This window comes from Natator depressus, chromosome 1 (assembly GCF_965152275.1).
Source record: "Natator depressus isolate rNatDep1 chromosome 1, rNatDep2.hap1, whole genome shotgun sequence".
NCBI classification, from domain to species: Eukaryota; Metazoa; Chordata; order Testudines; family Cheloniidae; genus Natator; species Natator depressus.
In genome coordinates, this window is record NC_134234.1 from 259,643,480 (window position 1) to 259,671,305 (window position 27,826).

General features: G+C 43.3%; 1 protein-coding gene across 1 annotated transcript in view; it reads left to right on the top strand.

Moving 5' to 3' along the window:
- The window catches only part of GUCY2C (guanylate cyclase 2C), a 63,612-nt gene that overhangs the window by 27,631 nt on the left and 8,155 nt on the right, over positions 1–27,826 (top strand). The window contains exons 12-21 of the mRNA XM_074950393.1: positions 2,359–2,464; positions 2,999–3,061; positions 3,659–3,727; positions 4,599–4,703; positions 5,740–5,826; positions 10,875–11,007; positions 16,154–16,291; positions 20,264–20,352; positions 21,630–21,721; positions 23,441–23,599. Of these exons, the coding sequence (XP_074806494.1) occupies positions 2,359–2,464; positions 2,999–3,061; positions 3,659–3,727; positions 4,599–4,703; positions 5,740–5,826; positions 10,875–11,007; positions 16,154–16,291; positions 20,264–20,352; positions 21,630–21,721; positions 23,441–23,599 (1,041 nt within the window). The remainder of the gene's footprint in view (positions 1–2,358; positions 2,465–2,998; positions 3,062–3,658; positions 3,728–4,598; positions 4,704–5,739; positions 5,827–10,874; positions 11,008–16,153; positions 16,292–20,263; positions 20,353–21,629; positions 21,722–23,440; positions 23,600–27,826) is intronic.

The following is a 27,826-nucleotide window of genomic DNA, read 5'->3' on the forward strand; positions in this document are numbered from 1 at the left end:
TCTCTCATATTCACAAGACTCAGAACCGTCGTTTTCAGCGGTTTCAGAGATGTATATTTTACCTGGACCTTCCACCTTTAGTAGCTCAGATGACTCCTTTTCCACAGATCAAAGGACTTCATAGAATCCAATTTTCTTGTTGTCTTTGAACACCTGATTTGTAACACACTTTAACCATTGTCATTTTGACCTGATGTGTTCTCTTTGCTAGTTACTCTCCATGAGGTAAGAATCCAAGTTGATGTAGTCAGTCCACACTTGGATGCCCAGCTGTACCCAAGAAACAGAAGAGCTCATTGTTCCCAAACCTAAGGACAAACATGTCAACAGACTGACAGACAAAGTTAATCTGTATTTGTTTATTTGTTGAAGAGCTAGCAGAAATTTGACAAAAGGCTATTTCCAGACACTTTGTACTTCTGCCAAAGGTGCTGTTACCCCTCCTGAATCTATTCCAATGAATCTACTGATGGCAAAGATATTAATCATTGAATTCTATTTAGAGTTTTATGCCACACCCATCACTGTGGTCTCCGAGAGCCTCCAATGCAGAAGAAATTCTTGGGGATTCCTCAGAATCAATTCTTGCTATTTTTTCCAAAAAATTTACACTTTGCATGTAGAAATGTTACCAAACTTCACAGTCCTAGCTAATTCAGATGATGCAGTGGATCACCTTATAATTCTCAAGGAAGAAGAGAGACCTGACAATGCCATTCTCTTTTGTCAGCCAGTTAATGACCTGATTAATAACTGTTTACACCTGATACCAATTTTGCTCTTCCCATCAATATAGCCAAGCTCCACAAGCAGCTTACCTAAACTGAGGTCTTCTGACCCGAGTTTCAATTGTGCAGTGATTTCCTGCTCTAGTAAGTCTTATCTCTTGATAGATGATAATAATACTCCTAAGAATCCATTAGGCAAGAAAATGAACAAGAGCTCAAATCATTCCTTACATATCACCCAGTGTGTGGAGTTCCTAAACTATCCCACACTTTTCTGGGTAGTTCTGACTTCCAAGTAAACAAATCAATCCAGAGTCCTCAAAAAACACAAAACCAGTATTAGACATTGGAAATGTCATTCCAGTCCAATAAGTGCTTAGGTACTAACAAGTAAAATTGATTTCTTTTCTATTGGGATTATTTGTCTTATTTATTGATAGTTTATAGAATTTTCTAGTTAAGATTATGAAATGGGAATTTTCCACAATTTAATGTTTTCCTAACCATCTTGAAATTTCTCCCTTATGATATCTCTCTGTTCTTGAATGCTATTAGAGCTTCATGTGGGGAATTCAGGAGAGATACAGGGAGACCCATATAACTAGAGCCCCATGATCTCCTAACTGTCTAGCACTTTAACTGGTGCTCCTACTGGCAAATTATGATGGTTCAAATGCAACTAAACATTTCAGACTAAAATCAGAAAAAACATTTACATCTAAAAATGGACACTTCCTCCCTTTCCCCTTAGCAATGGTAGTTAAAATATGTTAGAAACATAAAATATTTATGTCAGTCAGCATTCTAGGATCTTCAGTGTTCCAGAGCATTCTCCAGCAGTCAATCACTGTCCAGGATTCGCCAGCATTCCACTAACCAATCTGTGGTGCCCATGTTTTTTATACAGGAGTAACCTGCATCGAAGAGTAGAAATTCCAATGAATTGTTTTCCTGTTTCACAGTTTTCTTATCATTCTTCTGTTGAGGGAGGACATTCCTGCAGAAAAGACAGGGGATTCCATGCCTCAATTCCAAGGATTATTCCCTGATATAATCAGGAAATCTGCCAGAGGCAAAGGCCTTCTACAAGAAGTCACGTTACTTCATTCTGCTGCCTCCTCACTGGTTTCCTGCTTTTCCTGGATAGTACAACTTATTTCTGCAAGAGCCTTGCTGCCAGGGGCTCATCTGATCCATATTTGCCTCTGGGATTGCCCTCAGAGCATGGTCAATAGCACAGAAAAGTAAACAGTATAAACTATCGCAGATTCATTCTGCAGTAAGTTGCATTGTGTTCCCCTGTGTGTGAATGTGAAGAATTAGGCAGCAACCTGCCAGCAATTCATCTTCTGCATTGACCCCTTCAAATCTGTAGTGCTGAAACCTCAGAGAGCCCAGATTTCCCTAGGGTCAGGGGAAAAAGGAGTATGTGATGGAGAGGGTATTTCTCCCTTCCAGGCCTCAAAGCTGGGATCTGTAGGAGCAAGCTCTCCAGGAACGCATGAAGAAGAGAGTACAGGAGCTGGTGCGCAGGATTCTCTCTAGTACTCCAAGATTCCCCACTGCACTCAGCAGTATGGATTCCAGTTGTTTGATAGGATGATCTTAAACAGGTTCACTTATTTCACAGGAAATACAGGAGAGATATTGCACTTCGGCAGAAGAAATGGTCTCACATACCACCTGACAAGATCCTGCCTCTGGAGACCAATGAGACAAGCCACGTCAGTCTGAAGGTAGGAGAGACAAGATATCCCCATGGAGGGAGGGTTGGGGGGTTCAGAGTCTCTGCACTATCAAGACTACTGCTTGGGCTCTGACAGTGGTAGAAGTATCTGTTAAAACTGGTTCACTGTCTTTTCACCTTCTATGCACTATGCAGAAGAGGAATGAGATTAATCCCCAGTAACTTCCCCACTTAATACAGCAAATACAAGTTCTTTGCACAACTGTGAAACAGGCAGGGTATTTCTTTCCAGGCTCTTCCATTGGATTCCCACACCATTCATATCACAAATGACATCCCTTTTCAAGAAGGAGTTGATCCTTGATTTGTCTGTAAAACACAGGCCAATAGTATTGATCAGAGGAAGAGACCCTGACGGCATATGGGAGTCGCATGAATGGTGATTGAATGCTCTGGGATTTAGTTGAGCTCTAAAAAGAAAGACAGTGGCATAGTTTGGCATTATTTTTCTCTGTGCAGTCTGGTGCCTGCCAGGGTGGGGTATTTTATAATTGCTGGCTAATGAGTCTTCTTTGTTCCCCAGATTGATGAAGACAAGAGGCGTGACACAATCCAGAGACAGCGCCAAGCCAAATATGACAAGAAGGTAAAATGACCACAGCATCTCTGCTCCCCTTCCCTTCTTTAGTGAGAGGCTTCTGTGAAAGGCAGTTGATTCTCTTCAGAGATCAGGAAGCAATGCCACCCCCATTCTCATCCAACCTTGCTAAACTGGTAAGTTAATGGAAGGGGTGAGGCGTTCATTTTCCTTTGAGGCCCCCTTTTATTAGCAACTGCCAGAGGCAGAATGTTGGACTCAGTGAACCACTGGCCTGGTCCCGAATGGCAAAAGGCAGGATCCAGGACACAATAGACCACTGGTCTGATTTGATGTGGCATGAGGTAAATTAGTGGACTAGATGGGCAAAGGAGGTCTCTTATTTATGTGTGAAGTCCCCTGAATGTCAGTTGAACTTTTTGCCTGAGTAAGGTCACTCATGTGAATGAAGGGTTTGAAAGATCAGCCACTGAGTCTGTTCCAGAACAACAGAACTATCAACTTGGTAAATCTTGTAAAAATAATATAACTCCATTACTTATTAGTGGATAAGGATATACTCACATACCAGAAGTAGTTTAGGGGAGCACGGATTGTTGTTGTTCTGCTGCTATGGTTTCCTCCCAGTTGTTTTTTTCTTTCCAGGTGGTGATCCTGAAAGATCTCAGACATGATGGGAATTTCACAGAGAAACAAAAGATAGAACTGAACAAGGTAACTGTTTCATGTAGCAGCTAGACACTACAGAGTGAATGAAACTAATTAGTGAACTCATTCCACCAAATCCATGTGTGTGTCCATCCCACAGGCTACTGCAGCCTGAGGGTCCCTCTGTGTGTGTTATGGGGGGGTCTTATGCACAGTTCTGATTCTGGACTGTAAGCCTTGGACGTTGAGGATGACTGAGATCTCTCATGAACCTGATAGAACCTTATTAATCCACATTTTTGTAATTAGTGGGAAAACTGATGCTTTCTCTTTCCTCACTTCATACCAATCATTTAATAGCGGAGTGTTGTCGTCAAATCTCCTATTATTAAGGGCTAAATGCATCTCTGGTGTATACAAATACATCTCCATTAACTTCCACAGAGTTATGTCCTACATAATTTGGCTTTAATAGTATATTTTGTAAAAAATTATTAAGTAAGTACATTTTTACATTAGGGACAGATACATTGTAAAGTATTATAAATAATTTTAATGAAACTGCAATAGCCTAAGTAAATGAACAAAGTACATACTATCATGCAGGATCCTCATATTTCTATTATTTGTTCATTTACTAACTAATTTGCAACATTCAGTCATTTATAATGGGTATCCGTGTCCAGAGTGTGAAACTGTGAGGTTCTACTGCAGAAGCAATAATGGAGACAGCGGAGTTTGGAATACAGTCAACAGTCACTCCCCACCCTTATCTCCTAGATCAGAAGGCTCTGATCACTCACTTTGGTTCTCCACACACCTGCACACAGAGAACCGACACATCATATCAGGGTCTGGGATTGAGAGCCCCTTCACACTATCAGACTTAATTTTGGCTCCCACAACGTTTTTAATGGATACATTATTTTTGCTCTAGCTCTTCCAGATGGACTATTACAACCTGACAAAATTCTATGGCACAGTGAAGATGGACACGATGATCTTTGGGGTGATTGAATACTGTGAGAGAGGATCATTGAGGGTAAATAACTGTGCAAGCCCCTCTTACCAGTTTGTAAAAGGAAAAGCTAACCTGCCAGATGGCTGGGTCCTAGGGCAGGAGAAGGGAGAGGAGCAGAAGTCAAGTCAGTAATATTACTTCAGTACTTCTATGAAGTAATATCACTGACTTCTCTTCTGCTCCTCTCCCTTCTCCTGCTTGGAGTCGATCCTCAGCAGGTGTAAACTGACATTGCTCCTGAGTCAGTGGAAAGACTCTCACTGACTTCAGCGGGCTTTAGATCACTCTCATAATTAAAGGTTGCAGTGACAGACAAGTCAGAATGTCTTGCTAGGCTTTGCAGTGTTCATATAGGCAAACATATTCATAGAGGCTCATTTTTTGCCTCTGGAAACCACAGTGACTAGAAAGTATCAGGGGGTAGCCATGTTAGTCTGTATCCACAAAAACAACAAGGAGTCCGGTGGCACCTTAAAGACTAACAGATTTATTTGGGCATAAGCTTTCATGGGTAAAAAACCCACTTCAGATGCATGGAGTGAAAATTACAGATGCAGGCATTATATACTTAGCTGTATGGAGTGGAAATCCATCAACCTTAACAAAAAACTCGCACAGATACAGACAAACATCATCTTCCACTTGTGAGGTAACTCCCTTCTCTTCATGTGTCAGCATACAATGCCTGCATCTGTAATTTTCACTCCATGCATCTGAAGAAGTGGGTTTTTAACCCATGAAAGCTTATGTCCAAATAAATCTGTTAGTCTTTAAGGTGCCACCGGACTCCTTGTTACAGTGGCTAGAAGTTATGTTCTCACCTTTTTGTAGTTGCTGTGTAGGATAAATTTATATTCCATTCCCTAGCCTCCAAGTAACCCAGTGTCTGTCATAATTTATGTACTTCTTAAGTAAAACAGAGAGGAACCCCTTTTTAGTCATTGGCCAAAAGGCTGCGTGATTCAGAGCTTTGTTAACATTACACAGAGATGCCTTGCCTTCCCTGGCTGTTTCCTTGCTATAGGTTAGCCCCTTTGTCTCCTTCTTGTCCTCCCAGGATGTCTTAAATGATAAGATCTCCTACCCAGATGGCACCTTCATGGACTGGGAGTTTAAAATCTCTGTCATGTATGATATTGCCAAGGTAAGTGAATCGGTGGCACTGAAGCATTTATAAACCTGTCCACATGCTATGAAACTTACATAGTGGGTAGCTATAGGTGACAGGGCCTAACATAATATATGCTTTAGGCTACCACGAGAAAAGGTGTGGTTCAGCAGCTAGAGAAGGGATTTAGGCACTTGGAGCCCTAGGTTCTATTCCTAGCTCTTCTGCTGATTTACGGTGTGTGGGGTTGGGCAAGCTGCTTAAAGGAAAACTCCAGCGTTTGTTCAAAATGGTAGACTCGCACCATCTTGTATCAAAAACAATAGAATAGGGTTTGTTTTTTAAATGAACACTGTAGTTAATCTTTTAAATGTAAATCTTTCAATGGCTATTAGCCAGGATGGGCAGGGATGGTGTCCCTAGCCTCTGTTGGCCAGAAGCTGAGAATGGGCGACAGGGGATGGGTCACTTGATTACCTGTTCTGTTCAATCCCTCTGGGGCACCTGGCATTGGCCACTGTCGAAAGACAGGATATTGGGCTATATGGACCTTGGGTCTGACCCAGTATGGCCAATGTTATGTTCATGGTAAAACTCACTACTAGTACTAGGTGTAACCATTTCAGGAAGTTAGGGCAAATTAGCATGGGAAGAAATTAATCCTGCAGTGAAATCAAGGCTGATTTTAAGTAACCTTCACTACGTACAGTAAAAGCTGTGTTATCCGGCACTTTACCAGCCGGAAAGCTTTATAAACTGGCATTTCTGATTTTCATTGAAAGTCCGGTTTATAGTCCGGTTGGTATGGGGCCAGCAGGCTCCCTACCTGGCTCCGTGTGGCTCCCTGGAAGCAGTGACACGTCCCTGCTCCTCCTAGGCAGAGGAACGGCAAGGCGGCTCTGTGCGCTGCCCCCGCCCCGCCCACTGGCTCCACAGCTCTCATTGGCCCACCCCTGTCCCACCTCTTCCCGCCCCCGCTCTGCCCCTGCCATGCTCCCACTTCCACCCCTTCATGCCCCGCTCCACCCCATCCTGCCTCTTTCCACCCCCCGCTCCCGAGCGTGCCCCATCCCTGCTCCTCCCCCACCCTCCTGGTGCCTCCTGCACACCATTGCCACTGAACAGCTGATCCGCAGCATTCAGGAGGTGCTGGGAGGATGGGGGAGGAGTTGATTGGTGGGGGCCGCCAGCAGGAGTGGGGGGGAGGGATGGAGCTTTGCTGGTGGATGCTAAACACCCGCTAATTTTTTCTCCATGGGTGTTTCAACCCTTGAGCACCCATGGAGTTGGCACCTATGCTAGAGCCCCCTCCCACACCCAAGCTCCCTCCCAGAGCCTGCGCCCTGCACCCCCTCCTGCATCCCAACCCCCAGCCCTGGACGCCCTCCTGCACCCAAACTCCCTCCCTCTTAGTTAACTGGAATTTTTGACTTACCAGCACCCCCCCATTCCCCTAACATGCCGGATAACAAAGCTTTTACTGTATTTGCATTTTTGGAAGGTGGAGAGTTGAGATGGGTAGTAAAACAAGGGTTTTTTAAATTAAATATGTATTTGTTTTATTTTTAGTGAAATGGGGCCCAAGAATTTCACACACAGATTTAGAAAATCCTACCACCATTCCTGGCCAGTCCTCCCATTTCCCTACATGCCTCAGCTCACATGTGGTCTCTGTGATGAATGATTCTGCTATGTCTGTTTCAATGTGATAATGAAAATCGCACTCTTTATTAAAATCTCCTTAATCCAAATTGTCACAGTTTGTTGGTCCTGTTAATGACTATTTCACATTCAGTTAACCTTCAGCATTAAGAGTTCTTTTAAATAACAACTGTGGACATGCTTCCCTCTCTTCGGGAATCTTACAAACAAGTTTTCTTAATCCTTTGCAGTTAATCTTCATAGGACTCCCTTCCAGGCACTGACCAAGCCTGGCCCTGATGAGAGTATTAGATCTGATGAGATCATACACTGAGATAGAGGGCGAATACCGGCTTCAATGAAGTCACTGGCAAAATTCTTGTTGACTTCAATGGGGCCAGGATTTCACAGACTACCTGCTAGCCACTGTACTATTTGTAAATGGATATGGGAGCCAAGAATAAAAGGGGTACGAGGCCCTTTCTGTGGCATATCACCTGATGTTATTTGAACCAGTCAAGATGATTCAGAAAAGTTCTCTGAGGAGTCCTCCTAAACACATGAGTACTTGGTTATTTGCAATTTGGAAATGGTATTGTAATGGCGGCCTATGGTGTGGCCTAGTGATTACCATACACCACTCTGCTGTCATCACCTTACCTGACCCTCATGCACACACACAATTCCCTACTTTTATCCCAACAACTCTTTCTCTGCTTATATCCATCTCCTGCTTCACTGCCTTCCAGCTCCCATTTCCCTCAATACCCAGCTCCTGCATCCCTCAGACCCAACTGCTACTTCCTGCAGTTCAATAATCCAACACCCAGTTCTTGCAGCCGTGCACCCTCCATCACCACCTCTTGTTCCGCTGCACCCCAATTGCTGCCTCCCTGACTGCTACCCAACCTATGAATTCTGCCTTCTGCTTCCCATGCTCCTCAGCTGACCCTGAGAGCTGGTGCAGCTCATTGTTTCTGTGCAGGGCAGCTGGTGCTATCTTCATCGATTTCCTGCTAGCTGCAGCCAGAAAGAGAGCAGGAAGCAGCTGCTGCCACTGTAGCAGCCCCTGGCAATGTGGAGGAGACAGTGCAGGCTCCAGCAGCAGAGGTAGTTTTGAGCCAGTGCCTGCTGACACGTCCAAGGACTGGCACCTTCTTCAGCACACATATCAGGACCCCAGGACTGGCATATCTGTATTCTGTACTAGGTGCAAGTGACAGAAAAGACCTGACAACTGCCATGATACAAAGGAATTACAGTAATTGAGCCTTATGGGCACAAGGGCCCATGTTGCTGTTGCTTGTTAAACAAGAGGGCATTGTTAAATAAGTTGAAGGAAATTGTACATCTGAATACAATGTTTTTGTACCATATCAGAAAAATGGCCCTGTTGAAAGGGCTTGGTCAGAATTAAAACTGAAGGATGAGATTTTCAAAAGTGCCTTGGGGCTCTATTTTAAAAGTTATTTAGTTGCCTAAAGATGCAGAGAGGCACCTACTGGGATTTTCAAAAGCGCCAAGCCATCTAACTCCCATTGATTTGTCCTTAAGAGATACAGGAGCACAAACCTCACTGGAAGTCAATGGGATTTGTGATCCTAACTCACTTAGGCAATTTTGAAATTTTCACCTGGGTGCTTACCAGGCTTTCTGCTTCCAAACCCCGCTTCCCCAGTAAAAAGGATGGCAGTGGAGGAGAAAGCCTTCTCAGACACACCAACTCCTCCACTTGAAGATGAGGGAATTCTGTCACATGTAGACCACAGTATCATTGAATCATCTCGTAGGAGGCCAAAACTGGTGAGGAGTTTCTGCTCTAGTGGGTTTGCTCCCTGGGTTGGTGTCAGCAGGAGTGCACACGAGATGTAGCAGCAGAAAGTGAGCCCTGAAGCTTGCAGAAGGGCCTGCTGTTGTAGGCTCTCTACACTAGGTGGTAGCAGCAGGGTTCCATGGGAGTAGCAGCAGTGTTAAGAAGTGTTTCCTTTGGACACACATTATTACATAGTGTCCACAGGTTCCAGCATGATATATGTATGCACAAGATAACCATTTCCAATCACATTTTTAGGGATGCTTGTATCCCCCTAGGGTTGGGGTTCAAATATACCTCTGCTGTTCCTGTCTCAGCGGTCTCACAACACTATCTGACTCTTCCCCTACTATAAGCAAAGCACAGTTCTCTCTTGTGAAAGAGCGGCATGTCACACCCTATGATTATGATCACTCAATTTGTATAATCCAGATTCATGATTATCGATAACATTTGCATATGTGTGTTTAAAGTTATGGGGCCAAATTCAGAGGGGTTCCAAACTGGTGTCATATAGACCTGCTAGCCTCCTCAGCATACAGATTGCATTTTACATATCAAAGGGCTGGAAGAGAGAAGTGTAGAAGGAAAAACAACTAATAGGAGACTGTAAATAGGTGTAAATTGTACACCCCCTACTTAAACTTACACCTACCTACCAGTTGTTTCTCCTGCTACATCGCTCTTCCAGCTCCTTGACATATCAGATATGCCATCCTTGACTCCCCTAGACTAAGTGGGCCAAATTCAGAAGTGATGAGTAAAGGGGTGCAGATTACACGTCTGCAAGTGTGTGTGTCAGAGACAGAGAGTTCAGGAAGCCGGAGTCTAAAAATATCTGAATTAGCATAACCTGCATGCTGAGGGAACTGGAAGATTCACCTCTGAAGTTAGCCCACAGGCTGCAGGTATTATGTATTGACTAGTGTATGTAGATTCATAAATCGTAAGATCAGAAAGGACCTTCTGAAAATCACCTCCTGCATTACGTAGGCCACAGAATGTCATCCTGCAATCTCTGCATTGATCCTTCAGCTGCCCTCTGCTTCAGAGACTCAAACCTGCTCAAGTGCGGCTGATTACGAGTCCCAGTTGTAGATTGATGTCTTACAGAAAGGATACAACCCTAATACTTTTGTCAGTTAATGGGGATTTTTCATTTAGCTAAGGTGCTCATTCTTTACTAAATAAAAAACTGGAGCATTTCCCCAGCCACATTTTTAGGGTTGTAAAATACTCATACAAATCTGTAATCTTTACTGAAAACACCGTAAAAGCAGTTGTTGCGATTTAGCACTGTCAAGAAGCACATCACAGTATCACACAGTGTGAGCTGGAAAGAAGGATAGTCTGGTTAAGGCACTGGCCTGGAATTCTAGAGACCTAGCTTCATTTCTGAGCTCCACCACAGACATCTAATTTGACCTTGGAAAATCCCCTTTGGTAAAATAATTCCCTACCTCATAGGGGTGTAGTGAGGATAAAATTCTTTAATAATTGTGACATGCTCACATACTATGCTGATGAGGGCCATGTAAGTACCTAAATATATTTTATGATGAACCTTCAAATTCTTACTAATTTTGGTAGCAATCAAGTCACATACAGTCTCTCTCTCTTTTTCTCACAGGGAATGTCCTACCTACACTCAAGCAAAACTGAGGTCCATGGCCGCCTCAAGTCCACAAACTGTGTAGTGGACAGCCGCATGGTGGTAAAGATCACTGATTTTGGCTGCAATTCCATTCTTCCTCCAAGGAAAGGTATGCAAAAATAGTCACAATCCCAACTCTTCTCATCTTCTTCCCAGCCCTGGAATAAGATTGTGGGACTATTAGGCCAAAATACAGCATGTGGGAAAATAGGCTTAAGTGAAAGCAATATGTATGTTTCTATGCAAAAGTACACTTACTGGTTTGTCTAACACATATTCACTATAATGTTGAGGAAAGTTAGATTTTCTTAGTCCATGGAGACTTTTTAATGTTTACTCTCTAAAAAGCTACATGATATCCTGTGATCTATTATGCATTAGATGTACTGAGCACAGAGAAATGAATGCATGACATGCAAAACAACTTTATTTTGTATAGCATCTTTTATACAAACTGTGTCTGAAAACATTTTACTGAGTTAAATAATACAATCATAGAGAGCAGTCATGGAAGAAGGAAAGAGGAAGCAAGTGGTAAAAAGAAGAGAGAGAAAAAAGATATTTTCAACTGATATTTGAAAAGCACAGGGAGTTTGTGAGAGGGAAAGACAGGAAGGTTGGCAGGGACTGCAGGGAAAGGGCTCTCTCTTACAGCATGTGCAGGGCGGCCCCAGCTAAAGTGTCCCCCTGTGGCAGACTGCAGCACTAGTTCCCTGGTCCAGCCATAAAAAAAAACAACACAGTCTCTCTCAATGTCCAATTCAAAAGCCCACGTGTAGGAATAATGTATTCGTGTACACATTCAGTAATCTACATAACCCTCCTGATAAAACCATTCTCTCCAAATCCAAAGGTACAGCAGGTATAAACGAAACAGTTTTTCATGTGCTCTTCAGTGATGTCATTTCCAGGTCACCCACCCAAGAGTCAGTCACCACTCTGTTCACAGTTCCTTTGCCCTTGTTCCAGGGCCCACTCTCCAGGCCATATCCTGGAGAGTTATCAGAGTTGCTTTTCTCCCATAACTCTGGTACCAGAGTTTCCCAAGTCAGGTCTTCCTCAAGAGAGCTCACTGCAGTGTTCTACTTCCCAGGCCTTCCTGCCTGTAAGTCCTATCCTGCTTAAGGAACTTCCCTCCAGGTTCAACCCTCTTGTTTCTGGGCTCAGCTTCCTGCAGCCCTCCATTCAGGCCTGGTACAAGAGGGCTCCCCACAATGTTCCAGTTCCCCAGGCCTCCTTGTTTGTGAGTCCTACCTCTGCTCCTGAGATCCACACTCCAGCATAAGAACATAAGAACGGCCATACTGGGTCAGACCAAATGTCCATCAAGCCCAGTATCCTGTCCTCTGACAGTGTCCAATGGCAGGTGCCCCAAAGGGAATGAACAGACAGGTTATCATCAAGTGATCCATGCCTTGTCACCCAATCCCGGCTTCTGGCAAACAGAGGCTAGGGACACTATTCCTGCCCATCCTGACTAATAGCCATTGAAAGAAAGATTAACTACAGTGTTAATTTAAAAAACAAACCCTGGCTAATCGCCATTGATGGACGTATCTTCCATGAATCTATCTAGCTCCCTTTTGAACCCCGTTATAGTACTGGCCTTCACAACACCCTCTGGCAAGGAGTTCCAGAGGTTGACAGTGTGTTGCATGAAAAAATACTTTCTTGTGTTTGTTTTAAACCTGCTACCTATTAATTTCTTTTGGTGGCCCCTTGTTCTTGTATTATAAGAAGGAGTAAATAACACTTCCTTATTTACTCTCTCTATACCATTCATGATTTTATAGACCTCTGTCATATCCCCCCTTAGTCGCCTCTTTTCCAAACTGAAAAGTCCCAGTCTTATTAATTTCTCCTCATACGGAAGCCGTTCTATATGCCAAATCATTTTTGGTTGCCCTTTTCTGAACCTTTTCCCATTCCAATATATCTTTTTGAGATGGGGCAACCACATCTGCACCCAGTATTCAAGGTGTGGGCATACCATGGATTTATACAGAGGCAATAAGATATTTTCTGTCTTATTATCTATCCCTTTCTTGATGATTCCCAACATTCTGTTCGCTTTTTTGACTGCCGCTGCACATTGAGTGGATGATTTCAGAGACCTATCCACAATGACTCCAAGATCTCTTTCTTGAGTGGTAACAGCTAATTTAGACCCCATCATTGTATATGTATAGTTAGGATTATGTTTTCCAATGTGCATTACTTTGCATTTATCAACATTAAATTTCATCTGCCATTTTGTTCCCCAGTCACCCAGTTTTGTGAGATCCTTTTGCTGCTCTTTGCAGTCTGCCTGGGACTTAACTATCTTGAGTAGTTTTGTATCATCTGCAGATTTTGCCACCTAACTGTTTACCTTTTTCCAGATCATTTGTGAATATGTTAAATAGGACTGGGCCCAGTACAGATCCCTGGGGGACACCACTGTTTATCTCTCTCCATTCTGAAAACTGACCATTTATTCCTACCCTTTGTTTCCTATCTTTTAACCAGTTACCTATCCATGAGACAACCTTACCTCTTATCCCATGACTGCTTATTTTGCTTAAGAGCCTTTGGTGAGGGATCTTGTCAAAGGCTTTCTGAAAATCTAAATAAACTATATCCACTGGATCTCCTTTGTCCACATGCTTGTTGACCCGCTCAAAGAATTCTAGTCGATTGGTGAGGCATGATTTCCCTTTACAAAAAACATGTTGACTATTTCCCAACAAATTATGTTAATCTATGTGTCTGACAATTTTGTTCTTTACGAAAGTTTCATCCAATGTGCCAGGTTCTGAAGTGAAGCTTACTGGCCTGTAGTTGTCAGGGTCACCTCTGGAGCCCTTTTTAAAAATTGGCATCACATTAGCATCAGCCCTTTTGTTTCGTTCTCAGCTTTCCCTGACCAAGTTGATTTTTCCTTTTTGCCCTGGAGCTTTTGCAAGAGCGCTCCTGCAACTTGGCAGGGCTCCCTAGCTCTAGCTGAGGCTCACTAACAACTTTCTTCAACTTCAGGTCTTCCCAACAGCCCTCGGTACCAGCTCGGTATCAGCATCTTTCCCCCCACCCGCCAAGTCTCCTGTAGCTCTCTCCCAGTAACTCTTGCCAGCTCTCCTCTGCTGCTCTCTGTCTCCAACAACTCTCCTTTGCTGCTCCTATCTGTTTCTTAGTCTCTCCTTTCTTTCTCAGGCAGCTCACACCTGCCCTTTTTCTCTTTCCCTAGAGCCTTGCTGCCCCCTCTGAAACCCAATATGGAAGCAGCTGATCAGTTACAGTGCACTGGACCCTGCTCCCTCTCAAAGGAGACAGTCATTCTGACATACCAATAGCAATGAGATTGTGTGACAGGGCAGAAAAGAGGCTAGGTACACCATGATATTATTGATCACAAAACAGTGCAGTGTCTGCATGAAATATCACAATATCTTGTGATGTACTATGATGTAATTCAAATATTAACATGTCATTTTACATAAATTTACATAATTTTTACAATTTTATATAATTCTCTAAAGAGATTCTTAATATATTATATTCCTTAGATGGAGTGCCAGTAAATTATAGCTTTCACTGATTTTTTCATCACCTTTTTTCTATTTCTGCTAATCATCATGGGGTATTTCTGTATAAATAACCATTCCTCTCTTCTCCCCACCTATCTTCTCCTCCCACTTGATTTTTGAGTGAAGATATAAACCTGAAATTGTGACTCTGGAATCATTTTGTATGATTACCAGCTGGAATGTCATAAACACATATTGTATCATCTCTGTGATATGTGGACAGAAGAGAACCTGGGGCTGGAATGGCAAGAGAAAGTTCTTAGATTCACACACAAACATTTGTAGTAATAGAGGTAGGAATATGGAAAATTCGTGGCTAGGAAAAGTGCATTGAATGTAAATGTTACACTCCTCCTGCTCAGGTTTTTCTCATTGTCACATTTCATATTTATATTCATTTTATTGAAATTATTGGCAACAAAAATGATTAGGGATATGGAACAGCTTCCATATGAAGAGCAATTAATAAGACTGGGACTTTTCAGCTTGGAAAAGAGAGGACTTAAGAGGGGATATGATAGAGGTGTATAAAATCATGACTGGTGTGGAGAATGTAAATAAGGAAGTGTTATTTACTCCTCCTCATAACACAAGAACTAGGGATCACCAAATGAAATTAATAGGCAGCTGGTTTAAAACAAAAAAAGGAAGGATTTTTTCACACAACACACAGTCAACCTGTGGAACTCCATGCAAGAGGATATTGTGAAGGCCAAGACTATAAGAGGGTTTAAAAAAGAACTAGATAAATTCATGGAGGATAGGTCCATCAATGGCTATTAGCCAGGGTAGGCAGGGATGGTGTCCCTAGTCTCTGTTTGCCAGAAGCTGGGAATGGGCGACAGGGGATGGATCACTTGGTGATTACCTGTTCTGTTCATTCCCTCTGGGGCATCTGTCATTGGCCACTGTTGGAAGACAGGATACTGGGCTAGATGGACCTTTGGTCTGACCTAGTATGGTCGTTCTTATGTTCTTATTTTTTTATTAGTAACAAGTTTCTCTTCTTTCTCTGGTAGCTCAGGGGGAAATGTTGTTACAAGCAAACTGAGAATTCCTGGGTGTTAGAATTCATCCCTTGAAACAAAGTTATTTCATCACAACAGGGTGGTGTTTGCATTTTGACGGCTGTGTTGCAGCTAATAGAATGATTTTGCTTTACATTATGATACAATATCAACATGTCATGGTAGGTTGCCACAACAGAATAACACTACAATGTCTAGATATCATGGTGACTGGTGTACAGGAAATACATATGTATATTGTTATACAGCCACAGATGTTATGACACAATGATGTTGTCAGCCTCAAAAACATTTGGGGATTATTTTCATAGGTTCATGGAATTTAAGGCCAGCAAAGACCTTATGACCATCCAATCTGACCTTCTGCAAAACACAGGCCATAGAACCTCACCCAGTAATTCCTGCATCCAGCTCAACATCTTGTGTTTGAACCTAAGCATATCTGGTAGTCAGTTATCCAGTGTGTATTGAAGTTGGCCCTTCCACACAACAGCTGAACAAATATCTAAACAATACCAAGCTCTAGTGGGGATGGGGATAACAATAGTAAAAAAGATAAAATTAAAACAACACGAAGGGGATGAGGTTCTGAAGAAGCTCACAAAAATCAGTTTCATCTCTCTCTCTCTCTATATATATATATCTACCTCTTCTGGCTGCTCAGATCTGTGGACAGCTCCTGAACACCTTCGTCATGCTGATGTGTCTCAGAAAGGTGATGTGTACAGCTATGGAATCGTTGCACAGGAGATCATCTTGCGCAGGGAGACCTTCTACACTAACTTCTGCCGGGACCATAAAGGTAAGAGACTAAAAACCCACATCTATCTTACACTACAAACGTAACGTTTGGATGTTGTGGCGGTGACTGTCACATTTTCCACAATTTTAGTGAAAAACATTGTCTCTGTTAAGTACTTGAGCTGCTACTTTTCTCACTGGGCAATGAATGAAGAGTCTAATAGTAGTGACACAGCAACATAATTGCTGTGATTTTTTTAACTTAAGATTTGTATTGTTTTTCCTTCCATCCTTCCACCTTGCAACACTACATATTCCAACATGTTACAGTTCAGTAATACCAAACATCAACAACAAACCCACATGGACACCAAAAGGGCAAAAGAAACCCAATGACATGAAATAAGAGTGCTTGGCATTTATGGGTGGGCTCGTTAGGCATTCACTATGGCATTTTGCAGATCTCACCAATAATGCTTCAGGAGAAGAACATTTTCTTCTCCACTGCATCCATGAAATCACATTTCATGGTACTGTTCGAAATAGTTGACAGCCTGGTAAATTCTGGTTCCTTGGCTCAGAAACCTAATCAGATCTTTTGTGCTGCAGGGAATTTTCCACATACTTCAGGGAGAAGATTAATTATATTTGTGCCAAATTGACTGCTATTTTAGAGAGCAGATCCATGCCTTGAGGGGCATTCTAGGAAGTTTTGCTACATGAGGTTCTGGAATTACTGGGTGAACATCAGTTTGTGATTTTTGAGTTATGGACCTATACCTCTCATGGCTAGTAAAAGCAAGCAGGGAGGTTTTGAATCCTTTGATCCAGAAGATGGATAGTTCCAGACCATGTGGATACAGTTAAGTCTTCTCTGCCCATATTTTTGTCAGGTAGCTGGAGTTTTAGGAGTGAATTTTGTATACACTGTGTAAATGATGAAACAGTAAGTCTATACAACTATTAAAGCAGAACTCCATTAAAGTTCTGTTTGAGGCCAGCTGGGGCTTCATCTTCAGTGGGAATTAAACGCAACATTTTCAAAACTGCCTCAGTGACGTAAACTTAAGTCCTAGTGGGTTTCTTAGTCACTTAGGCAGTTCTGAAAATTTTACCTTTAGTCTAGTTTTCATCCTATTGTGGACAATGCATGACCCTTCCTCATATTATGAACATAACTTTTAGGTCTCTATCTGCCTGATTTGCAAAAGACTTTGCCCAAAGCTTTGTAGGCCAGTGAGATAACTGTGTTAGGTTTACACAGATAGAAGGCTATGCTAATAAAAGACCCACAATGGACAAACTTAACTATGAAGCTTCTTGTTTGCAGATATCGAAGAAGTTTCTTTTATTGGGAAGCCAACTGTGTATTGTTCCTGAAATGGACAAATTTTGTTTATATGATGTAAATCCAATAATGCCACAGCACCAGAATCCATCTATCATTTTATAAATTAGAATAACCACAAGAATGTAAGAGTTTAGAATTCCCCAGACTGCATATTGATAATGAGTTCAGACGCCTCTTCTACCTCTGAGTCATCCTGCAAACCCTCCCTGTGTTTGTTTAAACAGGTAGTACAGCAGCACCTCAGCCTCCCAATTAGCTCTTTCCCTCTAAACATGTTCAAAGAATTTCTGGGGTAACCTCAGCATGCGCCCTGCCCAGACACGTAATGTTTATACTCTGGGAAACACAGCCTTTCAAATTGCTAACTCAATACAAATGAACATTTGAGAGAGCTCGTTTTGGGGGGAGGGGACATTTCAGATTTACTTTTGGGTTTCCATTTGTCTAAAAAACAAACAAGCAAAGTTTACAGTGCTCTACTTAGTTAGAAGATAGGGAATCATTAGCTAAACATACTATATTCATGGCATATTCGTCATCTTTATAGCCCTGTCTGCCCAAGAGCATACTGTGTGTCAAATGATGCCTGGTTCTGTGTGGGAGTACAACTGGGAGCAGAGTATAAGAGGTCTTATTCCTCCTTTTGCAGGGGGTAGGCACAATCCCAGTGAACACAAGGATTTTATAAGTGTAGTGTCACTACTGGCAAAAGACTCCCCAAATGGGCGGAGAGGGGAAAGGGATATATTCTCCCTTCCATACTTCAGCCAGCAGGGCTTGCTGCATGTGAGGGTGAGGGAGCAAGTTGCACTCTTTCAAAAAAGTGATTCAGTGGCCATGTTCTCCCTGCTGTGCTGGAGGCATTATGCCAGCTCAGGCACAATGTTCCTAGGTCCTCACTGCCTGCCACCCCCACTTAGCTAGTGGTGTTAGGGTCATAATCTGTCTCTGTGTTGGCTTTGACCTATGTTTTTTCATGAAGCTTCACCATTTTAGAAAAGTTTGGTCCATTCCAAATCACTGTAGTGTTTCCATCCTGTAGACTTAGACCAACTTACTGACAGTTTTGTCAGCATGATGGGATGCAATCCATGCCTCTTGCTGGAGCCAGCTCACAGGTGACAGGACATTTAATAGTCTCCTAATATTAGTAGTGGTTAAATCTACTGGGCCTGATGCCTCTTTGGCCACTCTGGATTCACCGAGTAATTTTTTTAAAATCTGTGGGCCAATCTTTTGTTAAGATTTTAAAATTTCTCTTTAGCAACGAGATTACATCCACACTCCACGGAGCTTTTCCCTTTATTTTAGTCTTAGGGATATATGAGTGGTTGATGTAATGGGTTCTGATATTGATTCTGATTTCAGAAGTTGGTTAAATAAGTTCAGCATACATTCAGACAGCTGAGGGGTTAAGTTTTTATTGCCAAGAATCAGTGGGGATTGGGACTCACTATTAGGAAGGTTTTCAAGGCCCTCAACAGCTCCTCATTTGTAAATGTTTGGCCTAATTCGTTAGCTAGGATCAGAGAGAGGACAGGTAACAAATGAAGAATTTTTTGAATATGCTGGAGTCATATTCTGCTTCTGAAATGAAGCACCAAGATACTATGATGATTGACATGCTGTAAATACCTTAGGTAGGTAGGTAGGTAGATAGAAACTAGACACATAGAAGGACCATAATAGGCAAAAATTATTTTGCCTGCTGAATGTGTAGAATCATTTGTGATATCTCTTACAGAAGCCCTTTACATGGTTGGACTAGCAGAACATTCATTACTGCAAGTTAGGAAGCAAACTAATGGTTTGTTGATGGCACAGTATGAATGAGTTTTGAAAACATGACCTGGCTTCTGACGTGTTCAGGAGTCAGAGAGTTTTGCTAGGATGGGACAGTGTCTTCCTGCTTATGGGTACAAATAAGGCAACAAACTGCTGTGTTTCAAAATTATATTCATATATATTAATGCTCTGATTTTTAAAGGGTCTGAGCATCTGCAGCTCCAATTCCCTTTGTGAGATTGTGCTCTGCACTTCTGAAAATCAGGCCATAATATCCTAAAGGGCTTCTCACATTGCCTTTTACTATGGCTACACCCCATCCTGAGAAAGGCACTAATATGGCTACTGCCCACTTGGGAAGTTGTCGTGTCCATGTCTATCATGCCCAATACATGCATGTATACATTTCTGTTCCTTTCATTTCTCAGGTGGCTTCAAGACACTCTGTTCTGGCCTTCAGCCTTATAACTAGAAACCCCCCAAAGTTCAGATCCAGATTAAAAAAACATGGGTGTCCAGAGCCATGCTTTTGCTTTGGGCCCCTCTCTATTTATAAAACTACCTTGGCATACTGAATTCACTCAGGTTTCAGAGTGGTAGCCGTGTTAGTCTGTATCAGCAAAAAGAACGAGGAGTACTTGTGGCACCTTAGAGGCTAACAAATTTATTTGAGCATAAGCTTTCATGGGCTAAAACCCACTTCATCGGATGCATGCAGTGGAAAATACAGTAGGAAGATACATATATACACACAGAGAACATGAAAAAATGGGTGTTGTCATACACGCTATAATGAGAGTGATCAATTAAGGTGAGCTATTATCAGAAGGAGAAAAAAACTTTTTGTAGATGCACTGCCACTTTATTGTTTAAATATTGCACTTTTTTTTTCATTAGAGAAACTTTACAGAGTGGAGAGTGGCAAAGGAGTGAGACCCTTCCGCCCAGACCTGATCCTAGAGACTGCAGGAGAAAGAGAGCTGGAAGTAAGCCTACTCTAAAGGAAAAGAGGAAATGCTTCTAGCCAGGCCAGAGATGGCTGGTGTGGGAGGATGAAGGCTATACACACTATACATTCCAATGCTGTGGCCTTTCAGGAAGAAAAAATGTCCCATAATTAACATCAGTGCAGTGAAATGTAATTCACCGGACTTCTTTCCTCCTCACTCCAGTGCCCACAACGCAGCATTTCCTTATTCTGCACCTGGTGACTTCTAATAACTACATGTGTTAAGGGTGGCTCTTTCTGAATTCACATGGTGTCCAGTGGGAGGCGTTTGCCAATCCACTGGAAAAGAAAAAAAAAGCACACAGATCAGAGGATATTTTCCCCACTTTTAGAATTATTTTTTTAAAATTGCATTAATTTTTTGATGGGACATATGGGACAAAGAAGACCCCTGTTTCATTTTAAGGAACACATGTATGTTTAGTATGGCGCAGTGTCTGTTCATCTTGACCAGATGCATCATGGGGAGGGTGTTTTACCTTGTCTGAAGCATCAACTATTAGCCAATTCTGCATGTGGGATAACTGGGCTAAGTGATTAGTCATCTGATTCCACATGACAAGAGCCCAGATACTGGACTTCATTAATGTATCGTCTGATCCAGTGTGGCAAATCCTATATTCTTAAATGGAGTGATTTATGGGGTCTATGTAACTATTTGGGAAAGGACTACTATTATCTTTTGACAACACTTTCAAACAGTATTACAGTATTAATTTCTATATTACAGTAGCATGTCTTTTAAAATGTTGATATTATTAAACCACAATAATCATTAAACACTAGAGTGGATATCTCAAGGGACTGGTAATAGCATGACCTTTTATCTCTGAGTCACCAGTTCCAGCCAGAACCCAAGCTCAGAGAATTGGGGATGGAATTACTAAGGCTTTCACTTCTAGGTCAATAATTACAGTCTGGTACCAGGTTGGGGGATTGGATCCTTTCACTTGGCTTTCATTTATGGACCACTGATTCAAATTCTATTCAGGTTGGTAGTCATTACTGAATGTCAGTATCATCTGTCTGCTGATCAGTGGCTAATGTGAAGAGAGCGTTGCTGTAAGGTGCCTATAATGAATTCCCTCGTCACCGATTAATAACAACTGGTCACATTTTAATAAGTTACTGGCCAAGAGGGATGGGAGCGGAATTCCATACTGACTAGTGAACAGATCCTGGTCTTGCTGTTTAACCCTATTACCATTCTTTGTAACTGCTCACCTGAACTTCCACTGGTTTGTACATTCTCAGGTGTTTATGCTTGTAAAAAGTTGCTGGGAGGAAGATCCAGAGAAAAGACCTGACTTTAAGAAAATTGAGAGCACTCTGGCTAAAATATTCAGGTAAGCACTGTGTTCCAAACTCCCAGCTACCTGGAAGCTGATAGTTATAGGTGTAGTCTGAGGCAACATGATTCAATCAGTGGAAAAACAGGGCTCACTGACTGGGCCTTTCCTCATCCTTTGACAAAATGGGAGGTGTGGGTGCGTGAGAGAGATGATCACCCAGAGCCCAAATTATTACATTTTGTAAATAGGGACTACCCAAGTGTCCGATAGTGGGTCAGATATCCAGGTTTCAGGAAATTTAATGAAGTTGGACATTCTGGGGATGAGATGATTAGAAAGTTTAGGTGACTTGTTTTGGTGAGATTAATGGATTCAAAGTGACCACAAAGTGAGATGATTGAAAAGATCAGGTTACCCAGAGTAAGATAATTATAGGGTTTGAGTGAAATGACTTCCCTGCCATACCTTTTATAATCTAGTTATTTAAAAGTCCCAAGCAATGGGTTTTCAGCCACTTCCCTTCAGAGCCTATTTCACAACTTTTAAACCTATCCCCATAAGTCTGTCCCACCAGCCGCTTGCTTATATTTTTATTGCTCTTCTCTGAACTTCTTCTAGATTGTCATTATTGTTCTGACAATGTGGTGTCTGTAACTGAACACAACATTCCAGATGAGGCCACACCAAAGAAGTGCAGGAAAATAGTTAGATTCGCCTCCAGGGGCATGGAGGAACACACAATTCACGCCCTACAACTGCAGCGGCAGTTGCATTAGAGGGAGGCTTACCTTAGGGAGGGGGCAGTTGGTTCCACTGCCACCTTAACATGAATGTTTTGCTTGGGGGAAAAGGCAGTTTTAAAATCCAGCCAGATTTTAAAATCAGAATCCGAATTATTGGATCTTCCAGTCATCTTGGCCCCATCCACTTCATGGGCTGCATCTGATAGCTCAGGACCTCCAGTGAAGCAGAGATTACGACTGGCTTGTGCTATATCATCTTTGCTTCTGGCAGATGGTCCACTGATGGGAGTCTTCAGTCCAGGTCCCACCAGTGGAAACCTGTAGATCTCAATGCGTGAATGTGACCCACAGCCTGTTTACTTCCCCTTTTGGTGATAAGATGCCATTGCAAAGGCAGCACAAAATTGCATGGCTTTTTTTGGTGCTCTTTCCCACTGCAAACTCATGTCTAATTTGCTGCCTCCTATCACCTCTTGCTCCTTCTCAGGATTCTCGCTTTCCACGGTACTCTCTCCCATTGAATATTTGTGTCTCAGGTTATTTTAAAAAAAGAAAAGGAGTACTTGTGGCACCTTAGAGACTAACCAATTTATTTGAGCATAAGCTTTCGTGAGCTACAGCTCACTTCATCGGATGCATCCGATGAAGTGAGCTGTAGCTCACGAAAGCTTATGCTCAAATAAATTGGTTAGTCTCTAAGGTGCCACAAGTACTCCTTTTCTTTTTGCGAATACAGACTAACACGGCTGCTACTCTGAAACAGGTTATTTTAAGTGACCTGAAACTGTGGAGATTAGGAGGGCCAGGAGCACTGGGGCTCAGAAAATTAGCAAGACAGGGTGACCTGGGTGGGCCTCAGGCCTTTATGCCTTAAGACTAAGCCCTTTGCTAAGAGGTGAAATTATGAGCTTTGAGCAATTTCCATTCTAATTGCAAGGAAGCCACACACTAAAATAATCTTTGGTAGCTCACTTTTACCCTTGTCCTGCCAATGTGCTTTCTTCATCCTTTTCCCAACCACTGTTCCCAGTAACTACCATAGTCAGACCAATGAAAGCTACATGGATACCTTGATCCGGCGTCTGCAGCTGTATTCCCGGAACCTAGAGCACCTGGTAGAGGAGAGGACGGAGCTATACAAGGCAGAAAGGGACAGAGCGGACAGGCTTAACTTCATGCTGCTCCCACGGTGAGTGTTGACCAGCAGGGGTTTCCATGCAGTAGGAAGCGTTCAATATTGACTGTGAAGCCCACTGGTGTGTAATGCATCAGAATCATTGTGGGAGGCTCCAATCACAGTGAGCATGAAGGCGTGAATAATACTTGCTCCACAGAATAAATTGTAACAGTTCACAGTGCTTGCCTCCGGAGATCCAGGTCAGACAAAATGGGCTAAATTATTCTGTCAGTTATAACAAGTGACTAAAAGCAGAATTTGGCCCATTTTCTTTCTTTTTTTCCCTATGATTGGCATTATCACCTTTCAAATGAGCTGTAGAACTGAGGTCCTGAACTTGTAAGGTGATTAAAGATCCCATGTTTTTATCATTTAGCCTTTACTGACTGTTAATGCACATTAGGACACTCCTCTCCTCTTGAGGTGATGGATTTGGTTTGATTCTGCAGGGCTCTGATTGAAAATACTGTTTTGCCCTCAGACTATAATATTCATGGCCTGGTTGAACTTTATAATGATTTTTTGTCCACAGCTATTAATACAGTATCTCCAGCATGCTCTTTCTTACAGTTTTTTCATCTCCTAAGACGCCATGGTTTACAGATGACTTGCAAGAGGGGGGCAAGTGGGAGTGACTGCTAGAGCACTTGAGGAGGAAGTTTTGTGCTAATTAGACTAACTGGGACATTAAGAACTTTTACAGTTTTATGCCATGGCTGTGCAGGAGGCAAAGAAAAATTTGTTTGTGGAAAGCTAGCTGAGAGCTAGCTGGCTGAAGCATCATAGACATAAGATTGAGGTTATGTTAGCGGGTTGAGGGAAAGTATCAAAAGAACTTGCAAAGATTATATCAGATCCCCAGATGGAGGGATAGCCATTTATGGAACATGTTGGTAATATGGGTGTTTTGTTAGACTGACGACTGCTCCAGGGTGCTTTGATAGAAGCTATAGCCAAGAGTCTTGTATCTGGTGATATGAATGAGACAGTTTCTTTCAGATGCAGGCAGACCTCACCACTGTTGTTCATGCTTCTGTCACCTTTAGCCTAGACTACTTTAATGAGATGAGATCATTTGGAAACTGAAGCTGGTGCAGAATGCAGCTGCCTGCTTATTGAGTGAAATGTCACACTAAGAGCCTATAATGCTGGTGCTCTGGGATCTGCACTGACTGCCTGTTGGTATCCAAGTGGAGTTAAGGGTTGGGTTTCACCTATAAAGTACTAAATAGTTTGGGACTTGGTTGCCCATGAGACCACCTCTCTCCCCAAACTATACTGCTGCAATTGTGTTCAACAGAAGACCTTGATACAGAAGAAATGGGGCTGTCAACAGGTCGTTCTCTGTGAAGCTTGATCTGCTCTGGATCATGCTTCTCACCTGGTCTGCCAGATTAGCTAGCTTTCCAGAGAAGCTACATCACAGCTTGTCAGGAGCAAGGCAACTTGTGCCATATGCCCTTTGCTAGACGAGTCACAGTTAGTTGAAATTAATCTAAAAAATGGCCATCTGGACTTTTAAACTCTCAATAAAAATGAAGAGTTTGTTGCATGCTTAAACTGAAGGTGAAGTCAAATTGTGAGCCCCTGACCTGGGTGTGGATGCTGTGAGTTAACACTGGGGAGCTGCTCTCCTGCCCCAGCTTCCCCCCCTCTTAGCAGAAGCAGACAGGTGAGGCTGATTGCCTCCTGCCTCCTCAGGGCTCTTCTAGCTGCTGAAGGACCAAGTTTTATTGGTTCTGCCAGTACCAAAGCCTGAGTGGCTTCTATACTCATGGCCAGTGACGAGCTGCCGAAATCTTAACAGGTTCCCTCCTCACCCCACGAGGGGGTCGTTGCCCACCCCCGCCCCCCGGGACTCCTGCCCCATCCAACCCCCCCACGTTCCTTGATGCCCCCCCCAGGACCCCTGCCCCATCCACCCCCCTCCCCTGACTGCCCCCAGAACCGGGCAGGAGGGTCTTGTGGGCTACCGTAGTGGGTGCCCACCCCACCCCTAAGAGCCAGAGAAACCTGCTGGGGGGCAAGGTGGGGAGTCCCTGTGGTGCTTACCTGGGGCAGCTCCCAGGAAGCATCCGGCAGGTCCCTCTGGCTCCTAGGGGTGGGAGAGCGTAGCTATGGGGGGAGCAGGGAGAGCGGCCGCTCCCCCCACTGATCACATCAAAAGTGGCGCCTTAGGCACCGACTCCCCGGGTGCTCCGGGGCTGGAGCACCCATGGGGAAAATTTGGTGGGTGCAGAGCACCCACCGGCAGCTCCCCACCCCACACCCGTCCCCAGCTCACCTCCGCTCTGCCTCCTCCCCTGAACGCACCGCCCCGCTCTGCTTCTCCGCGCGCCCCCCCCCCCGGCTTCCCGCGAATCAGCTGTTCGGCAGGAAGCCGGGGAGGACTGAGAAGCAGGCCGCGGCTTCCCACTCAGGCTGAGGGTGGCGGAGATGAGCTGTGGTGGGGAGCGGTTCCCCTGCGCCCCCCCCCCCCAGGTTACCTGCTGCAGTGCGGGCGGCCCTCCTCGCGCCCCCCCGCCCCAGCTCACCTCCGCCTCCCTGCACCTGAGCGGGAAGCCACGGCTTGCTTCTCAGCCCCCCGGCTTCCCGCGCGAACAGCTGATTCATGGGAAGCCGGCGGCACCCACAAATTTTCCCCTTGGGTGCTCCAGCCTGGAGCACCCCTGGAGTCGGTGCCTAAGGTGCCACTTTTGGCCGGTTAAATTTAGAAGCCCTTTTAGAACTGGTTGTCCCTCGCGGAACAACCGGTTCTAAAAGGGCTTCTAAATTTAACAACCGGTTCTAGTGAACCGGTGCGAACCGGCTCCAGCTCACCACTGCTCATGGCCCCTCTTTCCCAGGCAACACTCTGCCTTTGAGCAAATTTTTCAGGGTGGGGATATCTCCAGCATGGGGGCAGGAAAGGCCTGGTATCCCCCATCACATGCTACAGGGTCCATTTGTAGATGAGGTGGATGGAAAAAATGAGAGCAATGTAATTTATGCTTGTATTTGATATTGCGATTTTTATTTGTTGTGAGGACACTCGGAGCTTTAAATGTGTGTCTGTTGGTATTAGAGTTATAAATCAAAGTAAATTCATAAACATAACTGAATGTCACTGTTTACATGAATGGGGGTGGGGGTCAGTGTTGCTGGTCCTAACAAATTCCAACTTGGAGAATTATATTCTGCTAACCTAAAATCAGCCTGAAGTTTCATTTGGAGAAAGTCTTGGTTCTTTCTAAAATGGAAGCATTGTTTTTGTTATGTGCTACTAACGAGTTGCCGTATTCTATCCCAGAAATTATTGTATTTCAGTAGTGGATGAAATAATCCTTATACCCACAATGTGTAAAGTGCTTTGGGATCCTCCAAGATGAATGATTCTAGAGAAACATAAAATTATTATCATAAAAGGCATCTACCATTTTGAAAGTTCTCACTTGCAGTTTATTTACAGATATTCTCTAACACTCATCCTGTATTTCTTTGAATCAGAGAATCAAAGGCTGCTTCCACCTCTCCTCTGTTCTATTTCCCTCATCTACCCAGCTCAGCAGATGGTAAATTTGCAGGGCTCCCAGTTCCCTCTGCACTCTACTCTTTCTGATTCCCCATACAAGATCTTTGGGGAAAATGTACAGCAGAGAGGGAAAATGTGACATTGTTTGCACAGACAGAGATTCAAAGTTTCAACAGAGTTTGTCAGCTACCTAGGAACTGCTCTGACCTGCCAGTGCCCAGGAAGTCCCTGTCTAAGGCTCCAATTCAGCACATCACTTAAGCACGTGCTTAAAGTTAAAATTATTTGCTAAATCAGAGCCTTAACGAGGAGGTACCTGCAGATGCTCAAAAAACCCCAGATCTGATCTAGAATTAAAATACTATTTAATGATTTAAAAGATGGGAGAAAAAAATCCAAGGTCTACTTAAAAGTTAGGTTGACATAGCTACATCAGTCAGGGGTGTGAAAAAAGCAACCCCCCCCCCCACACACACATAGCTGTGATGACCTAATCCTCAGTGTTGACACAGCTATGCTGATGGAAGAATACCATTGTTTAGGGAACTGGTATTCCTACACCAACAGAAAATCCCCTTCAGTTGGTGGAGGCTGCGTCTACGCTACAGGGTTATGCCAGCATAGCTATGGCTATTTAACTATGCCAGTATAGTCTCTGTAGTGTAGTCGTACCCCAGTTTGTTTTCTGTAAAGTGTGGTTGAGTGAAAAAGGGTAGTATTATGGCAGG